The sequence below is a fragment of the Prinia subflava genome, unplaced genomic scaffold (genome assembly GCF_021018805.1).
Source record: "Prinia subflava isolate CZ2003 ecotype Zambia unplaced genomic scaffold, Cam_Psub_1.2 scaffold_52_NEW, whole genome shotgun sequence".
In the NCBI taxonomy this organism is placed as follows: domain Eukaryota; kingdom Metazoa; phylum Chordata; class Aves; order Passeriformes; family Cisticolidae; genus Prinia; species Prinia subflava.
The window spans coordinates 532,917-557,860 of record NW_026961053.1 but is presented as its reverse complement, the minus strand read 5'-3'; the positions used below and the strand labels follow the sequence as shown (position 1 = coordinate 557,860).

At 58.0% G+C, this 24,944-nt stretch overlaps 1 protein-coding gene across 1 annotated transcript; it reads left to right on the top strand.

Moving 5' to 3' along the window:
* The first annotated feature begins 1,299 nt into the window (after positions 1-1,299).
* Positions 1,300-23,992, top strand: FAIM2 (Fas apoptotic inhibitory molecule 2). Its single transcript, XM_063425061.1, has 12 exons — positions 1,300-1,458; positions 3,344-3,524; positions 6,933-7,036; positions 7,147-7,211; positions 7,799-7,852; positions 11,059-11,109; positions 12,171-12,210; positions 12,787-12,824; positions 13,790-13,877; positions 14,901-14,996; positions 18,407-18,460; positions 20,572-23,992. The coding sequence occupies exons 1-12, from the start codon at positions 1,444-1,446 to the stop codon at positions 20,719-20,721; spliced, it is 936 nt and encodes a 311-aa protein (XP_063281131.1). The 5' UTR covers positions 1,300-1,443; the 3' UTR covers positions 20,722-23,992.
* Positions 23,993-24,944: the final 952 nt, after the last annotated feature.

Genomic DNA, 24,944 nt, shown 5'->3' with positions numbered 1-24,944 from the left:
CCTTCCTCTGTCCTGGGCCCCTGGGAACCCCTTCACCCCTCAAAAGGGACAATTTTTTCCTGTGTCCAGCTGCCTGTGGCACAAGAGCAGATGTCCCCATCTCCCTGTGCCCTGAGGTTGGATTTACCCCCCAGGCCCTGTCACAGCAGTGAAACCCCCGATTTCCTCCGTGCCTCTTCCCCTGGATGGGCCCTGGGCTGGGAGAGCCCCATTCCCCCCGGGCTTGGATCAATAACACGGATCAATAACCTGCTGTGGGGGTGGGGCTGCCCAGGGCACCCCCAGACCCTCCCTGGGCCCCCCGAGGGGACAAGGGTGGCACACAGGAGCCGTGTGCTCTCCGTGCTCTGTCCAGTGTGGGACTCCTCCCTCCTGCCCTCCATCCCCCCTTGTCCCGCTGGAGCCCCCAGACCCCCACAGCACCCCCGGGATATTTGGGAGCTGCTCTGGAGCAATGGCAGAGAGGCTGCAGCAAAGGCTCCCCAGAGCCTCCCTCCCTTTGCAAATCCCAGTCCTGAGGTTCAGCAGCTCTGGGGCAGCTGTGGGGTGGGACCGGGATCATCCTCGTTCCTGGATCCCCACATCCTCCATAAGCCTGGATTATCCCTTTCCCTGAATCCCCACATCCTCCCTGTCCGTGCACCCTCCCTAACCCTTCACCTCCTGGGTGCTGTGTCCATCCCATCCCATCCCATCCCATCCCATCCCATCCCATCCCATCCCATCCCATCCCATCCCATCCCATCCCATCCCATCCCATCCCATCCCATCCCATCCCATCCCATCCCATCCCATCCCATCCCATCCCATCCCATCCCATCCCATCCCATCCCATCCCATCCCATCCCATCCCATCCCATCCCATCCCATCCCATCCCATCCCATCCCATCCCATCCCATCCCATCCCATCCCATCCCATCCCATCCCATCCCATCCCATCCCATCCCATCCCATCCCATCCCATCCCATCCCATCCCATCCCATCCCATCCCATCCCATCCCATCCCATCCCATCCCATCCCATCCCATCCCATCCCATCCCATCCTCCTTCCAGGTTCTGCATCCCTGCATCCTCCCTATCCCTGCATCCTCCCTAATTCTGCATCCTTCCCACCCCATCCTTGCATCCTCCCCATCCCTGAGCCCGTCCCCGCCTCTCCACGATCCCGACCCTCTTTCCATCCTCCCCATCCCCGTTCCCGGCCGCCTTTCCCGGCTCCCCCGTGCCCGCGGTGGTTCCGCCCTGCCCGCAGCGCCCGCTGCTCCGGGAACGCCGCCGGAGCGTGAAGGCAGCGGCTGCGGGGGCTGCGGGGGCTGCGGGGGCTGCGGGGGCTGCGGGGGCTGCGGGGGCCGTACCCAGCCCCGACACCCGCCGGAGAAGCGCTGCAGGGACCCCGCGCCCAGCTCGGTGCCGGTCCCCGCCGCGGTGCGGGCAGCAGCCATGACCCAGGGAAAGGTAGGAGGGAGGATGAGCCCGTCCCTGTTGCATAACGGCGCGTTCGGAGCAGGAAAGGGCGGAGGAGGGCAGGGATTCGGGAATAAAGGGATGCGTGGAGAGGGGAGCTGGGTACCGAGGCACGGACCCCGCCGTGGGGGCGAGGGGGCTGGGGGGTGGAAGGGACGGTGGGGCTGGTTTGGGGGTTAGAGGCCGGTTTAGGGGTGTTTGGGGGCTGGCTTAGGGTGATTTGGGGGTTAGAGGCTGGTTTAGGGGTGATTTGTGGATTTGGGGCTGGTTTAGGGGTGATGGATGCATGGCTCAAACCCTGTTGGACCTGAGGCCGTTCCTCCTCCGCTCCCACCCCCATCCCGGGGGCTCCGGGAGGGGTTTGTGCTGCCCCATCCCTGTCCCCACCTGGCAGCACCTCCTGCCTGGCCCAGGGCCTCTGAATTTGGGGGATTTGGGGGATTTTGGGGGAATTTGGGGTTCTCCGATGCTCTCAGCCCGGGGAGGGGGGGTTGTGCATCCTCTGCCAGCTCATGCACGGTCACCATGGCAACGCTCTGGATGCAGCTGCATCCCTCTGGATCTCCTTGGATATCTGGGGAGGGGGGGGGATGGGGAGGGGGTTTGCATGATCTCGGCCCCCTAAACCCAAGGGGCAGGGAAGGACAGGGAAGGACAGGGAAGGACAGAGAAGGACAGGGAGGGACAGGGAAGGACAGGGAAGGACAGTCCGTGGGGCTGGCAGGGGAGCTGGCACAGCTGGATCTGCTCGTGGGACACATCCCAGCCTGGCCCCTCCTGCGTTTTCAGGGCCTGTGACCCCTCCAGTTGAAGCCCTTCTCCCTTTGCTCGGTTTGGGGCTCGCTGGGATTCCAGCCCCGCATCCCTGGGGTCTGTGGGGCATTCCCGGGGCTGTGCTCTCTGTGGTGCTCTCTGTGGGCAGCAGAGGAGCCCAGGCTGACAGCTCATCCCAGGCTGCCCTGGAAGGTTACAGGGATCGTGTTCCCGAGGAGAGGCGAGTTCCCAAGGCTCAGGTGGCCCCGGGTTGGCTCCTTGCTCGATCCCAAGTCCTTCAAGCGCAGGGCACAGCTGAGCCTCCCCGAGGCAGGGAGGAAGGAGCAGGAGAAAATTCCAGAGGGCCAAACCAGAGCATTCCTGGGAGCACCTCCCCAGAATGGCTGTAAATGGGAATGAAGAGCTCAGGGTTTTCTGCCCAATTTTAAGCAGCAACGTAGGAAGTTTGATGAGAACCAGGGAATTCCTGGGATGTTTTTGGTGTCACATTGGGCCCGAGGCACTGTGGGGGCTCCGTATCTCCCCTCAGAGCTCCCTGCCTGGAACTCCTCATCCCAATGAGAAGGGATGAGACACCTCAGGGGCTCTCCCCTCTCCCCTCACTCATGGATGCCCCTCCCCGGGGGTGCAGGGCTGGGCCTGATGTTTCTGAAGCCTGAGGGTTGCTGCCTTTCCCAAGGGAAAATTTCCAGCAATTTTCTCCTTCCCCAAGCACCTTTGTGTAAATAACTGTTTTTCCCACAACATTTCTAAGTAAACAATATTCCTTTCCCACAACAACCTCTCTCCCAGGTGTTGTTTGTGTTACTGAGAGAGGTGTCCACCCTATGCACCAATAATTTGCCTTTTTAGAGCAGCAGGTTATAAAAAGGCTGAGGAATTGTAAATTAAACCTTCTGATTCTCTTCTGCCTCCTGACCGGAGTCGAGCATTTTCATTTCGTGTCCAATAGTGACACGTGTCCAGTCCCCAGAAATAGCTCTGTGTGTCCCCCAGCCCCTGAGCCCTCCTCCAGGACCCCTCCGTGCCAGCTTCTCCTTCAGGGCGGTTCCTGGGATGATTTCACTCAGATCCCTCTCCGTGTTTGGCCCTCTCTGTGCAGCTCTCCGTGAACAGCAAACCCCCCAGCTCTGAGGGGCAGGGGGACAAGAAGGACAATGCCACCGCCCCTCCAGCTCCCCCGTCCTACGAGGAGGCCACAGCGGGGGAAGGGATCAAAGCCGGGGCCTTCCCCGCCCCGCCGGCGGCCCCGCTCCACCCCAGCTGGGCGTACGTGGATCCCAGTGAGTAACCCCAGGGCTGGACTGGGGAGCCCTGGGAGAGGGGCAGAGGTCCCCCCTGGGTGGGAGAGGAGAGGGGGAACCGGGATGAGAGAGGGACCAGGGATGAGAGGGGAACCAGGGATAAGATGGGAACCAGGGATGAGAGGGGAACCAGGGATAAGAGGGGGATGAAGGATGAGGAGAGGACCAGGGATAAGAAGGGAACCAGGGATGAGAGGGGGACCAGGGATGAGATGAGGGCCAGGGATGAGAGGGGGACCAGGGATGAGATGAGGGCCAGGGATGAGAGGGGTACCAGGGATGTGGTGCCCAGTTTGGCCCAGGGCAGAGCTGCAGCCCTGTGCCTCTCTCTGCACTGGAGAGTCTCTGTCAATGTGTAAAAGTCTCCATCTCCACATAAAAGTCTCCATCTGCAGATAAAAGTCTGTATCTGTAAATAAAAGCCATTCCAGCCATCCCAAAACCTCATCCCCTTCCAGACCTGGGAGTAAACTCCTTCCCAGTCCCATGGTGGGAGAAACCCCATTCCCAGCTCGCTGCCCCGGGTGATCCCAGCTCCCGGGGCTGGATGGAAAGTCCTGGAGCAGCTGCAGGGATCCCCCCGCCCCCTCCTGCACCTCCAGCTCAGCCCCAGCTCTCAGAGCAGCTGAGGTGGCACAATCGGTGTCACAGCCCTGAGTGTGGCTCGTGGCAGCTGGTGGCAGAGCCAGGCTGGATGGTTCCAGCATCCTTGTGGCCATTCCTGGGCAAACCAACAGTTTTCCCAACATCTGGAAGCTCCCTGGAGCTTCTGCTGGGCCGCAGAGAAGGACACAGGCCTGGCTGTGCCCAGGGCACGGCTGCAGGCTGGCACGTGGGGCTGGATCGGGGTGGGGGGGCTGGGGAGGGACCCTGGGGTGGCTGGGGAGGGACCCTGGGGTGGCTGGGGAGGGACCCTGGGGTGGCTGAGTGCTTGCTCAGCACAGTTCCAGCCAGAGAAAATGCTGGAAGGACGGGATTTAGGGACTCCTGAGCCCTGCCTGCTCCATCCAGCTGCAGGGAAGGGATGCTTGGAGAAGGAGTGAAAACTCCCCCTGGTGTGTCTGTGCTGGCATATTCCTATGGTTTCTCAGCCTTTTCCCTACGGAACAGAGGGGACAAATCCCCCCCAGGTGGCTCTGGGGATCAGCTGGATTTTTCTGCTGTCCTGGTGAATTCGAGTGGGTGAGGCCCAAGTGGGGTGGGATGGGATGTTTTGGGTTTAGGGGGTGGGATGGGGTATTTGGGGTATCCAGGTGGGAAATCCACCCTCTGGGATGTCTCACACCTTACTGGGAGCACCTGGAGAGAAGGGGTGTGGGTTTGGGGTCATTTCTGTGACAATGAGCTCAGGACAAACTCAGCTGTGGCCTTGGATGAGGGGATGGATGTGGGGACAGCAGGAGGGAGGAGGAGGGGAAAACCCTTCAGTTCCTCCCAGGCACTGAGGTGCCAGTTGGGTGTTTAGGAGCCAATTTTATGTTTAGGAGCCAATTTTGTGTTTAGGGGCTGGGATTGCTCTGGTGCAGGAGCCTTGGAAGTGTCCCAGGGATTCTGTGTGCCCGATGAGAACACTCAGGAGGTTCAGCTCCAGTGGGGCAGGAAGGAAGGACCCAGGGATTTATTGACAACAGAACAGCACCAGGGACTTATTTCCTGCTGGGGTGACCTGAGTGAGGCTCTTGCATTTCAAATGAGGGACTTTTGACCAGGAAAACAGGAGAAATTCAGGATCAGGGCCTTGAGTTTGGCTTCCCTGGTGTCTGCTCTGAGAGGGTCTTTGCTGCATCTTCCTGAAGGATTTGGGTATCCCTGAGCTTTAGGAGGAGGGGAGGCAGGGATGGGAATGGACCAGGCAGGGACAGGGATGTAAAGCAGGAAAATCACACCAAAGTCCTTCTGTGGAAAGCCAGCAGGGGGGCTTGGGTGACACAGGAGGGGACATCAGCCAGGGAAGCACAGAATGATCATGGAATCATGGAAAGGTTTGGGTGGGATGGGAGCTGAAAGCTCCTCCAGTCCCACACCCCCTGCCTTGGGCAGGGACACCTTCCCCTGTCCCAGGCTGCTCCAAGCCCCGTCCAACCTGGCCTTGGAGACTTCCAGGGATGGGGTAGGGAAAAGAGCAGCAGGAGCTTCTGTTCCTGTGCTGGCAGAGCAGAGAGCAGTGCGGTGATCTGAGGATTTGGGGGAAGATTTCTCTCACTGGTGGCGTTGGAGCTGTTTCCTCCTTTTCCAGGCTGGGTGTTTAACTGTTCCCTGAGTCCCTGCAGGGAGATGGGATTGAGGGATGGACCCCAGGGAGCTGCCAGGAGCTGCTCTCGGAGCAAGGGCGTTGTTGATAAAAGCCACGACGCAAGCAGAGCTGAGCAGAGCAGCGAGGGAATCCTCCCGCTCCCGCTGGGGATGCTGAGTCACAGCTGCTCTGGGGACGCTTTAATCTCCAGTGAAAGAGGAGCAAGGGACGATCCCAGCCCTCCAATTGCTGTGGAAGGTCTGGTGTTCCCTTCTCAGGGTTGCTGTTCCCTGAGATTCTCCTCGGGGTTGCTGTTTCCTGAGGTGTGCAGGGTTTTCGAGCTTCTCTTGCCCAAAAGGTCCCACGCCAGAGCCAGAGCAGACAAACTGAGTCCCCAGTCCGTGTTTCCAGGGTTGTTCATTCTTTCATCATCTCTCAGTTCTGTCCCAGCTCTGCAGGGCGTCCCCAGCAGAGCAGGACACGCGGCAGGACTGGGCGGGTCAGAGGGTCCCGGACCCTTTGTACCATTCCCTGACCCAACCACGTCCACAAGGAACTTTTTATTTACAGAATCTTACCAATACTCACTGCCTATGTTAACCTGTCATTTCTACTCTAAACCAATCCTTGTGATCCAACTCAGCAGAAAATGGGGGATGAGAACAAGAACAAGGAGGACGGGACCACTCCCCAATTCCTCCATCCTGCCTCTTCAACCCCATACACTAAAAATCCTAAATTCTACATTCACACTCTGTGATTAACTAAATACTGCTTATTTTGAATTCTCTTGGCTTGTGATTCTTCACACACTGTGGGCATTCACTGCCATGGCAGGGATCAGAGGCAGTGCCCTCCTGGGCTCTGTGTGAGGCTGCCTGAGCCCCTTGGACAGACCCCAGACCCCCTGTCCGGTCTCCAAACCCCCCAGGGTGGCCAGAGGGATATCCTGGACTCTGACATTCTCTCACACAGGGGTTAACCCTGCTGTTGGGGTGGTTGGTGGGTGCATTCCCCGCTCTGTTCCCAACGAGCTGCAGGAGTGGGGAGGGTGCAGAGAACCCCTGGGAATTTGGGGCACCTGAGCTGTGATTGCTCCCTGGGGTCAGGTCCTGGCAGCTGGGTGGGAGCTGCTGTGTTTGGGCTCTCTGCAGGCAGCAGCCCCAGCTACGGCAGCGGGGGGTACCCGGGGGACACGGAGCTGCTCACGACCTTCAGCTGGGACGACCGCAACGTGCGCAGGGTGTTCATCAGGAAGGTGAGGGGGGGACGCCCCCATCCCCTGGGCTGGCCAAGCTGGAGCCCCCGACCCTCAGAGGGGCCCAGCTGTGCTGGGTTCTGGGATCCAGGGGTCACCTCTCCCCGCAGGTTTACGCCATCCTGATGGTCCAGCTCCTGGTCACCGTTGTCATCGTGGCTTTCTTCACCTTCTGGTAGGTGCTGGGTGTGTCCCGAGCCAGCTGGGAGCCGGGCCCTGGGCAGGTGCCTGCGGGGGGCGGGGTGTCACACCTGGATTTTTCCCTGAGTATTCCAATGGAAAAGCCAAGCTGAGGGGACACTCAGAGGCCCCTCAGCCCTTTTGCTCCCATTCCCACCCAGCTGGGGATTGGATCATCCATCCTGGGGGATCCTCTGGGCAGGAACTGCTGCGTTTTCCCTGTGGGAGTTCCCAGCTCCAGCTCCAGGGGCTGGGTTCCCTCCCCTGCTCATCCCCCGCTCCAGCTCGGATCGCTGAGCACTCCAGGTGTGCGTGGCTCACGTTGCCTCCAGAATAAATAATGGATCAGTGCCAGCCTGAGGCTCTGGGCTCCCTAATCCCCTGTGGGAGCTCCGCTGTGGACCTGGGGAGCAGCACTGCCCTTCCCACCTGGCAGCTGGAGCTGCTCTCCAGCCTGCCCAGGGGATTCACCTGGGCTGGGTTTTCAATCCCCAGGCCAGGGCTGATCCCAGGGTTCACTGAGCAGGGAGATGTGAGGGGTTGGATTTTTCCCGGCTCAGGATTTTTCCTTCTGCCTTTCAGTGAACCGGTCAAGGGCTACATCCAGACCCACTCCGCCTGGTACTGGGCTTCCTAGTGAGTATCCCTGGCTTTTCCTGCAGCCCTGTGAGCTCCAGGCAGCCTGGAAGGGGATCGGGAAGGGTCTCCAACACTTTCCAAACACTTCCCTGTCCTGCATGGGAAGAACCACTCACTCCAAAGTGTCCAGGGGCAGCTGGGGCAGGTCATGGGACCATGGGATGGGATGGGAGGGACATTAAAGCTTGTCCAGTGCCACCCCTGCCATGGGCAGGGACATCTCCAAGCCCTGTCCAAGCTGGCCTTGGGCACTCCCAGGGATCCAGGGGCACCCACAGCCATGGGTGAGCCTCAGGTGAGAGGGTGGAAAATCTCACCTGAATGAGCAAGAGACACGGGAGGGGTGAACTCCAAACACTTCCTCAAAAATGGCTCCAGAAACCAGGGTTGAAGGGAATGCCTGAGTATTTCCTGCAGAAAACCAGAGAAAACTGGGGAGTTTCCAGGAAAGGGTGTAGAAACTCCTCCATGAGGCCTGGAAGGATGCTCAGGGTGCCTCAGAAGTTGATTTAGAGAATGTCACCTAGGAAGCTCCAAAGACCTCCTGGCAGAGTGTCCAGGAGAACACTGCAGAACCCCATAGCTGACACCTGGAAGGGTGTTCAGGGCCCCATGCAGGCTGAATTTGGGGATTTTCCCCTTGGAAGCCAGGTGGTCGCCAGGGATATCCATACCCAGTGGGTATGGGGGGATGGATTTGGAGGTGTTGGGATGTTCCCGGCCGTGTCTGAGTGGTGCTGTCACTCCTGGGGCTCCATCCCAGAGCCCCAGGGTTGGGATGCCAACCCTTGGTTCCCCAGCTCAGGGCTCCCAAGCCCTGGGACCTCCTGGCTCCGTGGTTTCCGGGTTGCTGACGGGGTCAGTGCTGCTCATTAAGTGTGAGGTGAACCCAGCTTTAATCAGTTCACACCCAAATCAGGAGATGAGCCACCGGCTTATATAACCTGGGGAAACCCTCCAAAGAGCAGGAACGGGAGCTCTGTGACACCAGGAGGGAACCAAAGGTGCTCCAGGGGGCAGCTGGGGGTGGAGAGGCAGTGTCACCTCCCAGGGCACAGGGAGGGGAAGCTCAGCCCTGCTTTGCCCCCACCGTGGCCTCTGGGGTCACCTCTCCCAGCTCCCTGCCCAGGTGGGGTTTATCCCCTCCTGTTTTCCAGTGGGAACACTCTGGGACAGCTGGGGGGGTTCTGAACTGGAGGGATTTCCACCCTGGCCAGGTGAGACCCCACCTGCAGAGCTGCTCCAGCCCTGGGCACAGCACAGGGAGGACGTGGAGCTGCTGGAGAGAGCCCAGAGGAGGCCACGGAGCTGCTCCAGGGCTGGAGCCCCTCTGGGGCCAGGCTGGGAGAGCTGGGGGGGCTCAGCTCCCTGCAGGGAGACCCTGGAGCCCCTTCCAGGGTCTAAAGGGGCTCCAGGAGGGCTGGAGAGGGCTGGGGACAAGGGCTGGAGGGACAGGACACAGGGAACGGCTCCCACTGCCAGAGGGCAGGGATGGATGGGAGATTGGGAAGAAATTCCTCCCTGTGAGGGAGGGGAGGCCCTGGAATGGATTTCCCAGAGCAGCTGGAGCTGCCCCTGGATCCCCTGGACAGGGCTTGGAGCAGCCTGGGACAGTCACAGAGGTGTCCCTGCCCATGGCAGGGGGTGGCATGGGATGGATTTTAAAGTCCTTTCCCACCCAGGCCATTCCATCGCTTTGATATTTTCTGTTCTTTCACTGCCCAGTGAGCCAAGCCCTTTCCCCATTCCAGTGTCCCCAATTGCTTTTCCTGCTCCATGCCTGGATCTCCTCTGTAAAATGAGCCCCAGGACGTTTCCCCACTGCTGGGGTGGCACCTCAGCAGGAATAAACCCAGAGCAGACGGGGATGGAGAGCCCCGCTGTCTCCGGGCTCCCTGCAGCCTCCTTCCAGCTGCTCAGCCGTGTCCAGCCTGGCTTTCCTTGTTTCCCAGTGGGAGAGCTGGGCCTGGGTTTATCTCTGTGCCCTGCTCGTGGCCCTGGGCTCTGCCCTCACCTCCCTGCCTTGGCCGAGGGTCAGTGGCTATCGGGAGCCATCGGCACGTCCGGAGCGGCTGCCAGAGCCTGGAAAAACACCCAGCGGGGCAGGAGAGCCTCCCTCAGCTCTCTGTGCTTTGAGAAAGGTCAAATCCTGGGAGATAAAACCTGCCAGGACCTGGGCGGGGCTGGGCAGCTCCACAGCATGTCAGGCTCTGCTGAGCTGGGAGGATTCTCCTGCCCCGGGCTGGTCCCGGAGCCCTGCCCCGGGCTGGTCCTCCTGCCCCGGGCTGCTCCTCCTGCCCCGGGCTGGTCCCCGAGCCCTGCCCCGAGCTGCTCCTCCTGCCCCGGGCTGGTCCCCGAGCCCTGCCCCGAGCAGTTTCTCCTGCCCTGGGCTCTTCCCTGCCCTGGGCTCTTCCTCAAGCACTCCTGCAGCAGAATCCTGGAATGGGTTGGGTTGGAGGGAGCTTAAAGTCCACCCAGTGCCACCCCTGCCATGGGCAGGGACACCTCCCGCTGTCCCAGTTTACTCCAAGCCCTGTCCAGCCTGGCCTTGGGCACTTCCAGGGGTGGAAAGTCCAAAGCTTCCCGTGCCATGGGAGCAGCTCTCTCCTCCAGCCCAGCCCTTCCAGCCCTGCCTGAGCCCCCTCACTTTTCCAGCCTTTGGTTTAAAACCTCCAGCCTCGACACCACCAAGCCAGAAAGGGTTTGGAAATGAGGGGCAAAGCCTGACACCTCCGTGTGAGAAACTCCCAGAGTCAGGGAATCTTTGGAGCAGGAAGGTTGGAAAAGCCCCTGGAGGTCACCGAGTCCAACCATCAATCCCCCATCAGCACTGACCGTGTGCCCCAGGGACAGGGCAGCACATCCCAACCACATCCACAGGCTTTGGGCACTTCCAGGGACGGGATTCCTCCTGGGCAGCCCCTTCCAAACCCTGACCTCCCTTTCCATGCAGGAAAAGCTTTCCTAAGAGCCAGCACAACCCCAGCTCCTGCCCTGTTGGTCGTTAACACGTTTGGCTCTGAACCCAACCGTGGCTCTGCTCTGAATCCAGCCCTGAGCTTTCCCAGGGACAGGGAGAGGGGCAGGAAGGAGCTCGGTGACAGGGAACGCTGTCCCTGAACGTCCCCATCCCGTGGGAATTGTCCCCTGCCCCTCCACCCCGCTCTGGCTCTCCTCCCTGAGCTCTCCCTCTCTCCCTGCAGCGCCGTTTTCTTCGTCACCTACCTGATCCTCGCCTGCTGCTCCGGGCCCAGGTAAGGGCTGGCTCTGGGCTCTGGGGGATGCAGCAGGAAGGGTTTGCTCAGGTTTGCAGCCCTGTCCTGGGGCAGGGAGGGAGCTGTGCCAGCGCTGGGATGCAGCTGCTGTGTTTCCATGGGATTGTGGAAGGGTTTGGGTTGGAAAGGAGCTCAAAGCCCATCCAGGGCCACCCCTGCTGTGGGCAGGGACACCTTCAGTGTCCCACAGTGCTCCCAGTCCCACCCAGCCTGGCCTGGGACACTGCCGGGGATGGGGATGTTGCTGTAGGACACAAAAAAATGCTGAAAGACTCCAAAAAGCACAGAAAGAGGCTTTAATTGTCTAATTTTCTAAGGTGTTCCAATACAAACTCAACATGATTGGTGAACAGGAATGAAACCTCCCCAGTCCCGTTGGTTAAGCTGGAGAAACGGCCAAAAGGTTTTTCTCTGAGAACCAGAAAAGCAAAACACCACCCGGAGAAAGATTGTTTTGGGGAAGGATGGTTGTTTGTTATGATTGTTTTGATAAGAAGCCTTCTCGAGATATTTTCCCTGGGAAGAGAATTAGCAGCTGCTAGCAGGCTGAAATCGCTCAGACCCAGAAATATCAGACCCACATGGGGCAGCCACGGCTTCTCTGGGAAACAGCTGCTCCAGATGCTGGAAACAGCTGCTCCAGATGCCGGAAACAGCTGCTCCAGATGCCGGAAACAGCTGCTCCAGATGCTGGAAACAGCTGCTCCAGGCCCTGGTGCAGCTCAGGAGTCCAACTGCAGCTGTGACTTTGCAGCAGAAACTGTCCCCATTGCAGCTCTGGGTGCTGGGGATGAAACACTCCCGGGGATGCTCCCACCAGCCCCCAGGGGAGCAGGAACATCCTGGGGGCTTCTCTCCTGCAAGCCCAGGAGGAGCCCAGGTGCCCTGTGGCTCCCAGCGGGGTGGCTGTGCCCTGCACCGCCCCTGGCACCTGTGCACAGGCCACTAATTACCAGCATGGGCGTTAATTACCCAGGAGAGTCATTAATTACCCCCACAGTCACTCTTTACCCCTCTGACTCCCCCTCTTTCCTCTGCAGGAGATACTTCCCATGGAACCTGATCCTGCTCAGCATCTTTGTGAGTAGCACACCTGGCCAACATCTGCCCTGCGGCCAGAGTGGCTCCAAGGACGTGCACAGGGCGGGGGAAATGTGGGAATCTCATCCTCTCATCGTCCTGTGCTTGGGCTGAGGAGCTGGGATTGCACTGGGATGGGAGAAGCTGGGGGAAAAGAAAAAAAAAAAGAAAAAAAAAAAAAAAAGGAGCCTCTGTTTGTTAAAAAAATTGGAAAAAAGAGGCAAAAAAAAGCAGAAAATAATCTATGGAGTCTGGTGGGAACTGGGATTGGAGCTGGGATGGGAACTGGAGTGGGAATGGGGGTGGGAGCTGAGATGAGCAGGGGTGTGGGATGGGAGGTGGGTGCTGTGGGGCAGGGATGCAGGAGCAGGGGATGCTCCCGTGCCCTCTGCCCTCTCCTGTGGCTGTTAACCCCTGGAGGGTTCTGAACGCTGCCAGTCCCTTCTCCTAAAGTCTGAGGGGCTCCCCTGACCTGTTCCCTGGGATTGAGGGGTTTCCTGCGGGGTTTCCTGCGGGGTTTCCTGCGGGGTTTCCTGCGGGGTTTCCTGGGCACTAACCCGGCTCTGTTTCCCCCAGACCCTGTCCATGGCCTATCTCACGGCGATGCTCTCCAGGTGGGTTGGGCACTGTTCTGCCTCTTCCTGAAAAAAATCTCCCATTCCTGAGGTACCTGAGCTGTCTGGGGCTCCCAGCAGCCCCACGAAGCCGGAGCTGCCCTGTGGAAACTTTCCAAGGAAGGTTTTTTTTCCCAAGGGTTGTGCCTGTCCCAAGGGAGGCAGCACTGGGGGATTCCCAAATCCCAAATCCTGCAGGACAGCCCTGGATGGGCTGGAGGCAGCCACAGCAGTCCCACATTTCTCTCTGGGCAGGTCCCAGGCAGGGGGGGCTGCAGTGAGCCAAGGAATTTTTTTCCAGCAGTTTCAGGAATTTGTATCCCACAGCCTTTTGCCTGCTGGTGCTGGGGAATCTGCTCTGGGCTCACGTGGGACGTGATCCAGGGGGGTGATGGAAGCAGTGGGACAAAGAAATCTGCAGCCTCAGCAGCTCCGGGGGGGAAAACTCCAGTGACTCTGCACAAATCCCCCGGGGAGAGCAGGACTGGCTTTTCCAAGGGCTGGCACTGCAGCCAAAATCCTGATCCAGCCTGGAAACCGTTCCAGGCTGAGCCTGCAGCCTCTGTCCCTGCTCCAGTCCCTCCTTCCTGCCCTTTTCCAAAAGCCAGGCTGGGCAGGGGCTGCTCCTGTGGCTTCCCCTCGTGCTGCAGTGACTTTTGTCATCCTGGTTTTTTTCCATCCCAGTCGGGATCTTCCCCATTCCCTGTCTGTCCACGGGTGGGTGTGGAGCCCACCAGCTGCTCTGGGAGTCCCAGATGGATCCTCCTGCCTTCCCTCTGTCCTCAAAACAGCAGGAAAACCCACCCAGGCTTCCTTCTCTCCTTCTTTTTTTAACATTAATGTGGAATATTGATCATCCCAGTGCTGTTAGTGCCCACAGGACTCACTCATCCCTGCCTGTCTGAATCCCCCGTTCCCATCCCTGCGGGAATGACCCAAACGTGATTTTCCTGCTCCTTTTGCAGTTACTACAACACCAAGTCGGTGCTGCTGTGCCTCGGGATCACGGCCCTGGTCTGTCTGTCTGTCACCCTCTTCAGCTTCCAGAGCAAGGTGGGGTGGGGGAGCCTCCCCCGGGAAGGGGCAGCTGGGAGGGTCTGGAAGGCTCTGGAAGGCTCTGGGTGCAGCCCTGGGGGTGTGGGGATGTCACAGAAGGTTGGAGTAGGTCAGGACACGCTAGGGAGGGATGTGGCTGGGGTGTAAACAGGGCTGGAAGATGTGGATATATGGGAATAAAATGAGATTTTTTTTTTGTGGATTGGGATGTGCCAGAGGTGTAAATGGGGCTGGAAGATGTGGATACATGGGAATAAAATGAGATTTTTTTTTTCTGGATTGGGATGTGCCAGAGGTTTAAATGGGATGCTGATGTGTGGGGATAATCTGGGAATATTGGAGGACTGGGATGTGTCAGGGGTGTCAGTGGGGCTGGGAGAGGCCATGGGGAGGCAAACTGGGAGTTTTGGAGGGTCGGGCTGTGGGATAGAGAAGGACACGAAGGCGCCTGATGGATTTGGGGTTCCTGGTGCACTAATGGGGATTTGGGAAGCGATGGCTCCGTGTCAGGGGGTGGCAGCTGGGGTGGAGAGGCAGGAGCAGCTCGGGGTGAGCTCAGGGGGGCTGTGGCAGCTCGGGGTGAGCTCAGGGGGGCTGTGGCAGCTCGGGGTGAGCTCGGGGGGGCTGTGGCAGCTCGGGGTGAGCTCAGGGGGGCTGTGGCAGCTCGGGGTGAGCTCAGGGGGGCTGTGGCTGTTCAGGGTGGGCTCGGGGGAGCTGTGGCTGCTTGGGGGGAGTTCAGGGGGGCTGTGGCAGCTCGGGGTGAGCTCGGGGGGGCTGTGGCTGCTCAGAGGGAGCTCAGGGGGGGCTGTGGCAGCTTGGGGTGGGCTCGGGGGGCTGTGGCAGCTCGGGGTGAGCTCAGGGGGGCTGTGGCAGCTCGGGGTGAGCTCAGGGGGGCTGTGGCAGCTCAGGGGGAGCTCAGGGGGGCTGTGGCTGCTCAGGGTGGGCTCGGGGTGAGCTTGGGGGGCTGTGGCTGCCCCGGGTGCAGCCCCTCCAGCCGGACACTCCTCCCTCCGTCTGCAGTTCGACTTCACGTCCTACCAGGGCGTGCTCTTCGTGCTGCTCATGGTGCTCTTCCTGGGGGGACTGGTCCTGGCCGTCATCCTGCCCTACCAATACGTGAGTGACCAGCTGGGATGAACTGGGATGAACTGGGAGGGGTGGGGGGGAACCCCTGCAAAGAGAAAGAAGAGCAGGGGTCATTCCCTGGCATGGACCATGAGATGTGGCTCAAGAGTGGGACTGGCCCAGGGCTGAGGATGCTTCCTGCTGTTCCTGGTGTGGAATCTTGGAATGATTTTGGTCGGGAGGGGCCTCAAAGCCCATCCAACCCCACCCCTGCCATGGGCAGGGACACCTTCCACTGTCCCAGGCTGCTCCAGCCTGGCCTTGGGCACTGCTGGGGATCCAGGGGCAGCCACGGCTGCTCTGGGAAATCCATTCCAGGCCTCTCCACCCTCACAGGGAGGAATTCCTTCCCAATCTCCCATCCAGCCCTGCCCTCTGGCAGTGGAAGCCATTCCCTGTGTCCTGTCCCTCCATCCCTTGTCCCTCTCCAGCTCTCCTGGAGCCCCTTCAGGCCCTGCAAGGGGCTCCAGGGTCTCCCTGGATCCTTCTCCTTTCCAGGTGAGCACCCCCAGCTCTCCCAGCCTGGCTCCAGCCCTTGGGGCAGCTCCATGGCTCCCTTTGGACTCCTTCCAACACATCCCTGCCCTCCCTGTGCTGGGACCCCCTGGGTGCAGGTGGGGTCTCACCTGAGCACAGGTGCCTCTGCTCAGGCCTCAGTTTCCCCTCAGTAAAACCAGGGAAAGGAGCTCATTAAACTCTGTCCTAAGTCCAGGGCAGGACCTGGGCTCAGGACTAACACCCAGCACCTGCAGAGCTCAAACCTTGAGGCTCCAGTTTCTGGACCCTGAGGTCTGGGTGACCCCCAGGAGCCGAGTCTAAGGGGACAGTGCCACCCCCTGTGTGTCCCCAAGGCCTGCCACCCCCTCACACAGCTCCAGCCTCTTCCTTCGGCCTCTTCAGCCGCTCCTGGCCCCAGCTGTGCCCAGGGGAAATCTTGGAGCAGCTTCCAAGCACACTGGAGCAGGGCTAGGCTGCACCCAAGGGTGTCTCATGCTGGGAGCCATTGGACACAGGGATGGATGAGGGAATGGGGCCAGGCAGGTGCCATAAATCACCTGAGAGGCTCCTGGGACCCCAAATCCCCATCCCAGCCAGCTCCTCTGCCCTGAGTCTCCCTAGGGGAGACCTCCAGGAGAGTCCCACTGGTGCCAGCCCTGGAGTTGGTGCTGGACAAATCCAGGGTTCCTGAGGGCTGGATTTTGGCTGTCTGGGCTTCTCCTTTCCCCAGTGGGAACGTGAGGCTGGAGCAGCTCCCAGTGCCGAGGCAGAGCCGTGAAACTGGAGAGGCAGCTCCTCCTGCTCTGACACGTGGCGAGATAAGCACGGCGAGAGGAAGGGCAGGAATGAGCCCGGGGGCAGGAGGTGGCTCTGGAGAGGCATCAGGAATCCCTGCAGGGGCAGGGACAGCCCAGGCCTCGCTGAACCCACCCCGGGCTGAACCAGCACCTTCTCCTGGTTCCTCTGGGCCACAGCAGGGGCTGAGCTTCGGTCCCAATTCCAGTGAAATTCCACCGGTGACTCCCACGGATGAAGAGATTTAAATTGTGCCTGTTAATTAATCACAGGATCGTGGAATATCCTAAGGGAAAAGGACCCACCAGGGTCATGCAGTCCAAGCCCTGTCCCTGCCCAGGACATCCCACCTTGTACCTGGGCGTTGTCCAGTGGAGCTCTGGCAGCCCTGGGGAGCTGCTCCAGAGGGGGAATAACATTTCCCAACATCCATCCCAAACCTCCCCTGACACAGATCCAGCAGTTCCCTCAGGCAAATCAAAGCTGAGTCCGGCTCTTGGAATATTTGGAGTTTCTTCCAGTGGGATCAGCCATGTTTGGGTAAATGAATCCATTCTGGGGGTGTGTAAGAGCCAGACAAGAGAGATGCGGGGATGACAGGCGGCTCTTTTCCAAAATGTTGTTTCTTGCAACAGTCCTGGTCTTTAGCTTTAGAGCCAAACCTAAAAGCTGCAGCTCCAGCTTATAGGCAAGCCTGAAGCTGCTTTAGTTCTGGACACAACACATTATATATTTTCTTTACTGAGCATCTTAATATATAATAACCAATCAGCATCTTACACACAACAACTTTACAATAACTTCTAGCCTATCCTAATTATTATCATTACCATATTATGATGACTACTATCCAATCACACGAGTTACTGTGTTACAGTTTAAGCTTAAAGTTGCTTTTCTGTTTTCTTGCAGTGGAAAATCCTTCTTACTTGGTAAAAACACAGTTTTTCTTTGCCTAGGCTTTTCCTGAGATTTCTCTTTACTTGGTAAAAACATGTTTTTCTTTGTAGACAAACTTATCCTTTGCTCTTAGCCATAAAAGTCTCCTTCCAACTCATCTCAACCTCTGTCCAGTAACAATTAACTCAGCAATCCCTAACTTCAATATCTTTTGTTTTTCTATATCAAAACTTGCCTTCATTTCTGGAGAACCTTCTGCTAAGCATTCATATCTGTAAAACTTTCCTGTTGAATTTTCATCTTCCCAACAGGGGTGCTCCAAAATGTTCCTGTCAGGAGAGCCGGGACTAGGACGTGTGGCTGCCCCACGAGTGTCCAGGGCCAGGCTGGGCAGGGCTTGGAGCAGCCTGGGATAGAGGGAGGTGTCCCTGCCCATGGCAGGGGTGGGGTTGGACAGGCTTTGAGGTCCCTTCCAACCCAAACCATTCCATGATTTCCACAGGACAGTCACTGGGCCCGAGTGCTGTTTGGAATGACAAACAGCTGATGGAGAAGTTTAGGAGCCAAAGGCCTCCGAGAGGGAGGAGCTGAGGCCCCGTGCTCTGCTCTGTGCCACAGAAATATTCCCAAAGAAACTCTTGAAGCTGGAAGTGGTGCAAGCCCAGCCTGGGCTTTCAGAGCACTTTCCCAAATTTCCCCCTCCACCTGGGAGCCAAACACCTTGGGAGGGCATTCCTGCACAGCCCATTCGGTCAGCTCTGATGGCTGTGTCCCTGTCCGTGTGTCCCTGTCCATGTGTCCCTGTCCCTGTCTGTGTCCATGTTTCTGTCCGTGTCCCTGTCCCCGTGTCCGTGTGTCCATGTGTCTGTGTGTCCCCGTGTCCATGTGTCCCTGTCCATGTGTCCCTGTCCATGTCCCTGTGACCATGTCCCTGTCCATGTGTCCCTATCCCTGTGTACCTGTCCGCGTCTGTGTCCCTGTCCGTGTCCATGTCCCTGTCCGTGTGTCCCTGTGTCCCTATCCATGTGTCTGTCTACGTGTCCCTGTGTCCCTGTGTCCCTGTCCACATATCCGTGCCCCTGTGTCCATGTGTCCCTGTCCCTGTCCATGTGTCTCTATCAATGTCCCTGTCCCTGTCTGTGTCCCTGTGTCCATGTCCCTGTCCCTGTCTGTGTCCCTGTCCCTGTCCGTGTGTCCGTGTCCTCCAGGTCCCATGGCTCCACGCGATCTACGCTCTGCTCGGCGCCGGGATCTTCACCATGGTGAGTGGCTGCTCTCGGGATCCAGCAGGGAACACAGACTGGAGAAACTGGGACAGGACAGCTGGGAGAGGATCCCGGAGCCGGGCAGGGCCCGCGGAGCTCGGGGTGGCCGCGGAGCCGCGATCCCGCGGGAGCAGAGCTGGCAGGGCGCGGTGTCAGTGCCACACGGGGTGAGCAATCCCGGCCGGATCGCTCTGCAGGATCCTGGGACAGGAGCTGGGCAGGGCCCGTGGAGCTCGGGGTGAGCAATCCCTGGATTGCTCTGCAGGATCCTGGGACAGGAGCTGGGCAGGGCCCGCGGAGCTCGGGGTGAGCAATCCCTGGATTGCTCTGCAGGATCCTGGGACAGGAGCCGGGGCAGGGCCCGTGGAGCTCAGGGTGAGCAATCCCAGCCGGATCACTCTGCAGGATCCTGGGACAGGAGCCGGGGCAGGGCCCGCGGAGCTCGGGGTGAGCAATCCCTGGATCGCTCTGCAGGATCCTGGGACAGGCCAAAGGCGCCTCTGGAGAGGAGCAGGCAGAGCCGAGCCCGGCACAGCCCCGGGAGTGACGGGATCCGGGGATGAGGCCGCACCGTGGAGTCACGGCTGGCTGGGAGAGCGAGCCAAGGGTTGGGATGAGTTTGGCTCACAGAGGTGCAGAAAGACAGGGAAGGCTGAGAGTGGGGATTAAGAGGCATTAGGAGGGTTTAGACGGGCGGGAAAAGCCCTGGAGCTGGGCAGCTCCTCCAAGGAAAGGCTTGGCTTGCTCCTGGTGGTCCCTGCCCAGAGCCCCTTCCAGAGCAGCTCCCTGTCGCTGTTTGCCACGCTGAAATGACCACATGGAGTTTTGGAACTTTGGAGGATGACGAGCAGGGGCAAAAAGCCCTGATTTATTTCATCCTATTAGATACTTCTAGGAAGGTGAAAGGGCATTTGGTTACATCCTGGCAGGAAAAGCATTCAAGCCCAGGGAAAAGCCTTGGGGAATCCTTGCATCGCCCTGTTTCCCTCATTCCTTTGGAGCTTGGTGGCCTCTGCGCTGTTCCTGGTGGCTCCTGCTGGTGGAGATGTGGATTGGAGGGTGGAATTCCCACCTCTCAACCACATTAGTCAAACATAGCGTCAACCAACACCCTCCTCTCCTCAAGCAGAATGCAAAAACAATGACAGTATTTACAAAAACCCTGTTTACATGAACACAGCGTGAGAACTGAGAACTTCCACTTTACTATGAACGCTCAGAAAACAAGGAAAACCCCTGGTGACAGCTCCCGGCGGTGCCGTGCCGGGGTCAGCCCGGGGAGGTGCCTGGGAGTGCCCGGTGCTCCTGGGGCCGGGGCTCAGGGGTGCAGTGCCTGGGGAGCCGAGGCAGTGCCCACCGGGGAGCCGGAGCAGTCGGGCAATTCCCTTCATCCCCCATAAAAGTCACTCCGAGGGAGCGTGGGGAGCTCGGCGCCAATTCACGGCTCAAGATCCCTCTCTAAAACACAAAGAGGCTTCAACACCTGATGATTACCCCATAAACATCAGCCAGAGCCTCGGCCCTGGCAGGGCAGCTCAGCTGGGATCTGTTTTGGGGGGATAAAACAGCATCTTCTGGAGGGTGGTGCAGCCCCGGAGAGCTCTGGGCCCATGGGGGACAGCAGGATGGCAGGAGGAGGAACAGGAGGAAGGAGAAAAGGGTGGATGCAGCCGTGCCTGGGATTTCTGGCAGTGCTGCTCCGTGTCCTGTTGGGTCCAGGTCACCCCGTGACCGCCTCGTTCCCCAGCAGGCATTTCCCACCCGGGGGAAGGGGGGGAATAACAAGCTGTGGGCTCTGGGAGAGGAGGAGGAGGGAGGAAGGCTCCAGAGCTGGCCCTGGGATGGAGGAAGCCTGAGGGAAGAGGGCCTGGAGCGGGAGTTACACTCGGGGTTTGATTGTCAGGAGGGAAGTGAGGGAAGGGGAAAGTTGCAGCTCGTTCAGTGCCTCGTTCTGAGCTCTTAAACTGTGGTGACACCCACAAAAAGGGGCTGCACTTTTGTCCTGGGTCCAGGGAGGCATTGGAGACTTCTCCTGTCGTTAGAGCCCTTCTTGCCTCCCTGGGCCCAACCCCTGTCACTGTCCCGGGGTTTCCTCCTTTCCCTTCCAGTTCCTGGCCCTGGACACGCAGATGCTGATGGGGACGCGCCGGTACTCGCTGAGCCCCGAGGAATACATCTTTGGAGCCCTCAACATCTACCTGGACATCATCTACATCTTCTCCTTCTTCCTGCAGTTTTTCGGCTCTAGCCAGGAGTGAGGGTAGCAGGGCAGGGTCCTCCCTGCGCTGGCAAACGTGAGGGGTTCAGCTGAAAAGCAGAGGCGGAAGGGTCCAAACCTGGTCCAAACCTGACCCAGTCCCTCCCTTTCTGGTCCATCCAATGCCCCGAGGAGCCCCGGGCCCCTCCCGCAGCTTTGTCTGTTTGCTGTCAGGCCTTCGTGACCCCGAGAGCAAAGCAGGGCTTCAGTGTCGTGTCCCTTCTGCTCCCCCTGCTCCCGCCCAGCCCGAACCAGTGCAGACACTGGGGGCAGGAGAGCGGGGCCTCCCCGGCCCCAGGGGCTGCTGGAGGTGTCCCCTGAGTCCTGCCCAGCACGGGGTGAAAGTGCTGCCACAAAATGACAGTGAGGGCAGCAGAGCAGGCGTTTGGTTAGACCCTGGCAGGACAAGCACCCGAGCCCAGGGAAGAGCCTTGGGAAATCCTTGCATTGCCCTGTTTCCCTCATTCCTTTAGAGCTTGGTCGCCTCTGTGCTGTTCCTGGTGGCTCCTGCTGGTGGAAATGTGGAGTGAGGGATCACACAGCTGGATTGCAGAGCTCCAGGCACAGGGGAGCTCTTTGTTCAGGATGTGCTGCTCTCTGAGGTCATCCCTGGTGCCACTGCAGGAAGAATTCCATGGGATCCCTTGCATCCAGCTGTGGGGCTGAGCATCTTCCCTTCCCTTCCCTTCCCTTCCCTTCCCTTCCCTTCCCTTCCCTTCCCTTCCCTTCCCTTCCCTTCCCTTCCCTTCCCTTCCCTTCCCTTCCCTTCCCTTCCCTTCCCTTCCCTTCCCTTCCCTTCCCTTCCCTTCCCTTCCCTTCCCTTCCCTTCCCTTCCCTTCCCTTCCCTTCCCTTCCCTTCCCTTCCCTTCCCTTCCCTTCCCTTCCCTTCCCTTCCCTTCCCTAACCTTCCCTAACCTTCCCTAACCTTCCCTTCCCAAACCTTCCCAAACCTTCCCTTCCCAAACCTTCCCTTCCCAAACCTTCCCAAACCTTCCCTTCCCAAACTTTCCCTTCCCACTGTAGCTCCCCACTGGAGGGGCTGGGATCCCAGGGAAGGAATATTGCCAGGAAATGGCAGAGAAGGGATGGATGAGGCTGAGTTTCCATGCTGGGAATTCCCATTCCATGTGGGAGATGTGCTGGGATCCAGTGCCCCACCCCAAGGATCTGACACCTTCACAGAACTGCCTTGGTTCCTCCAGATTAGGGTTCCTAAGGGGTTATTCCCAGGGAGGAACTGAGCACCAATGTTCCCTCTCCCTGTTTCCCACTTCTCCCCTCCCAAAGCGGGGTGTCCGCACGGGCTCTGGATGTGCTCAGGTAACTTTCCACCGTGGCCGCGCTCACATTCCCTCTTCGGGGCTCAGCTAGCTGATCCTGGCCTGTAAAGCTCCCCGGGGAGATAAGGGCCCTTTTGCTCTCATTCCAGGGGTGATCCCTGCTGCAGATAGGACCTGGTATCTCCCATCTCGCTGGGAATGCCGGCGAGTGCGTCACGGAGCCGCCTCCAGCAGTCCCTGCTGCTGGAGAGAGGCTCTGCCAGAGCGCTGGGGCTGCACATTCCTGCTCCTGCTGCCCCGGGTTTTACCCTGCACATGTCCTGTCCCCCTGCCACACGTGTCCAGCGCCCAGGGAAAGTTACTGTGTGGGGAGGAGGAATGCTCCAGGCCCTCCGTGAGCACAGGAGATGCTTTACCCTCACCTTCCTCCCACAAAACACCCCCAAAACCACAACCAGACTAAAAAACCCAGTCAGACAGAAAAAAAACCCCTAACCAAACCAAAAAAAACCCCACAACCAGATCAAAAAACTCCCAACCAGATCAAAAAAACCCCAACCAGATCCAACACCCCCAACCAGAGAACAAAACCCTACCAGATAAAAAACCCTAATCAGGCACAAAAAATCCCCAACAAAACAAAAAAAACCCCAACCATATTAAAAAAACCCCAACCAGATCCAATTCCCTAAAACCAGACAACAAAACCCCAATCAGGCATTAAAAAAACCCAACCAGACAAGAAACCCCAACCAGATAAAACAGTCCCAACCAGATCAAAAAACTCCCAGCCAGATCCAACCCCCCAACCAGACAACAAAACCCCAATCAGACATTAAAAAAACAAAAACAAAAACAAAAACAAAAAACTAGACAAAAATCCCTAATCAGGCACAAAAAAACCCCAACCAAAACAAAAAACCCCAACCAGATTAAAAAAACCCCAACCAGATCAAAAAACCCAACCAGATAAAAAAAAAAACCCAGCCAGATCCAATCCCCTCCACCAAGACAAAACCCCAATCAGACATTAAAAAACCCAACTGGACAAAAAAAATCCTAATCAGGCACAAAATACCCCAACCAAGCAAAAAAAAAAAAAACCAACCAGATCAAAAAACTCCCAAACAGATCCAACCCCACCCCCAACCAGACAACAAAACCCCAATCAGACATAAAAAAAAAAAAACCCTAATCAGGCACAAAAAGCCCCAACCAAAGCCAAATTCTCTGTAGGGATGAAGGACACCATGAGGGGATGGCAGCAGGGAGTTCCTGCCCTGCTGGTCCCTGCTGAGAACCAAATCCTTGGATTCCTGAGCAGGCAGGACTGGGAATGGCGCAGGAGGCACCCCAAAAGTGGATGAAATAAGAGTTTCAAGAGGGAATTCTGTGGCCCTCAGCAGCCTTTCCTTGCTCACAGCTATTTCCCGTAGGGATTTGTGCTTTCCAGGCTTGGTGGGAGGAGTGTGGAGCCCCATGATGAGCTGTGGCTCTGAAATAATCCCAAAACTCCTCCAAACCGCCCTGCTGGGAGCTGGGGAGGAGCACACGGACCTGCAGCCCCCTCTGGGATTGTTCTCTTTCCTTCTGGTGTGGAGTCACTTTGCTGCTGCTGCTGCATCCCGGCTTTGCTGCTGCTGCATCCCGGCTTTGCTGCTGACATATCCCGGCTTTTCTGCTCCTGTTGGGAACACCTGGCATGACCCCGCTCCAGGCACCCGGGTGGGGGGTCCTGCTGTCCCCTGTGTCCCTTGCATGTCCTGGTGCCACCCCCGCCAGCCCTGATGGGCACTGGGGAGCTGGAGCTTCTCGGGGGGAGGCTGAGGAATGCAGGATTTGCGGTGGGATGTGGAGGGCTCCTCCCCCTCCACCCGAAATCCTCCCCCAGCTCTGTATCCCAATCCTCTGGAGCGGCCGTTCCTGTGATTTCACTGTAAATAGGATTTTGTATCTTCTCTGACTATTGCTAATAAATTATTGCAAAACTGGTCCTGTGCTTGGTTGTGCAGGTGCTGCTTCATCCCTTAAAATATAAAGGGATGTATAAAAATAAAAATAAAAGTAAAAATAAAAATAAAAATAAAAAAAATAAAAGATCCTGGCGTAAAAGTTTAATGGAGCCCGAGTCACCTCTGGAAAGCATCCCCCACAGAGCAATAAAAAGCACAGGGATGTGGAACATCCTCATGGATGAGGAATATCTCCAGAGGCCTCCTGGAGTGAGGGATTTTCTCCCTTTCCCACTTGGTTTGTGTCACCACAGGATTCAAAAATCAGTCAGTGGGGATAAGCTGTGAGAGGGCTCCGGCTCCCAGGGAATTTTCTGCAGTGCTGGAGAGCAGCTGGAGCTTTCCCAAAAGGAAAAAAAAAAATCTTCCAGGGACAATTCACCACCCGAAATTAGAACCTGCACTGGGAGAGGTGAGCTCCCATCTCACTCCATGAGCTCTGAAGGGATGATTGTCCAGGACAGAAATCCCAGTGGGGCAGGTTTGTGCTTCTGGGAAAGAGTCAAACCCAAAATGTGGAAATTTGGTTCCTGGGAGGTGATCCTGAACAGCCTGTGTGGCCAGGAGGGATTTTCCTGCATTTTCTGTAGGAAAAAAAAAAAAAAAAAAGGACTGAAGTGGAACATTCCCACACAAATAATGAGGTGTCCAAGAGCATTTGGATGAGGCATCACCAGCATTCCCTGAAATTACCACAGATGTGATAAAAGGCTGATGATTCCAACAAATTTCAGCTCTTGGCTTTTGGACACTGGGGCGAAAATTTGGATTGATCAGAGTGGGACCATCCAAGGAAGGATGGGGAGATGTAGGATAAGGGGGAGATTTGTCAGGGTGTGAGGGATGTTGGAAAGAGGAAGGGATTGAGCTGCTTCCCATGCCTGTGGAAAACAGGAATTTGGGGGTCCTAAATCTAGCCAGAGAGAGATGGA

Excerpts from the sequence above, each read along its gene's own strand:
- FAIM2 (XM_063425061.1), top strand. Across the intron at positions 3,525-6,932 it reads CTGGGCGTACGTGGATCCCA|GCAGCAGCCCCAGCTACGGC; the intron begins GTGAGTAACCCC and ends GGCTCTCTGCAG. Across the intron at positions 11,110-12,170 it reads GCCTGCTGCTCCGGGCCCAG|GAGATACTTCCCATGGAACC; the intron begins GTAAGGGCTGGC and ends TTTCCTCTGCAG.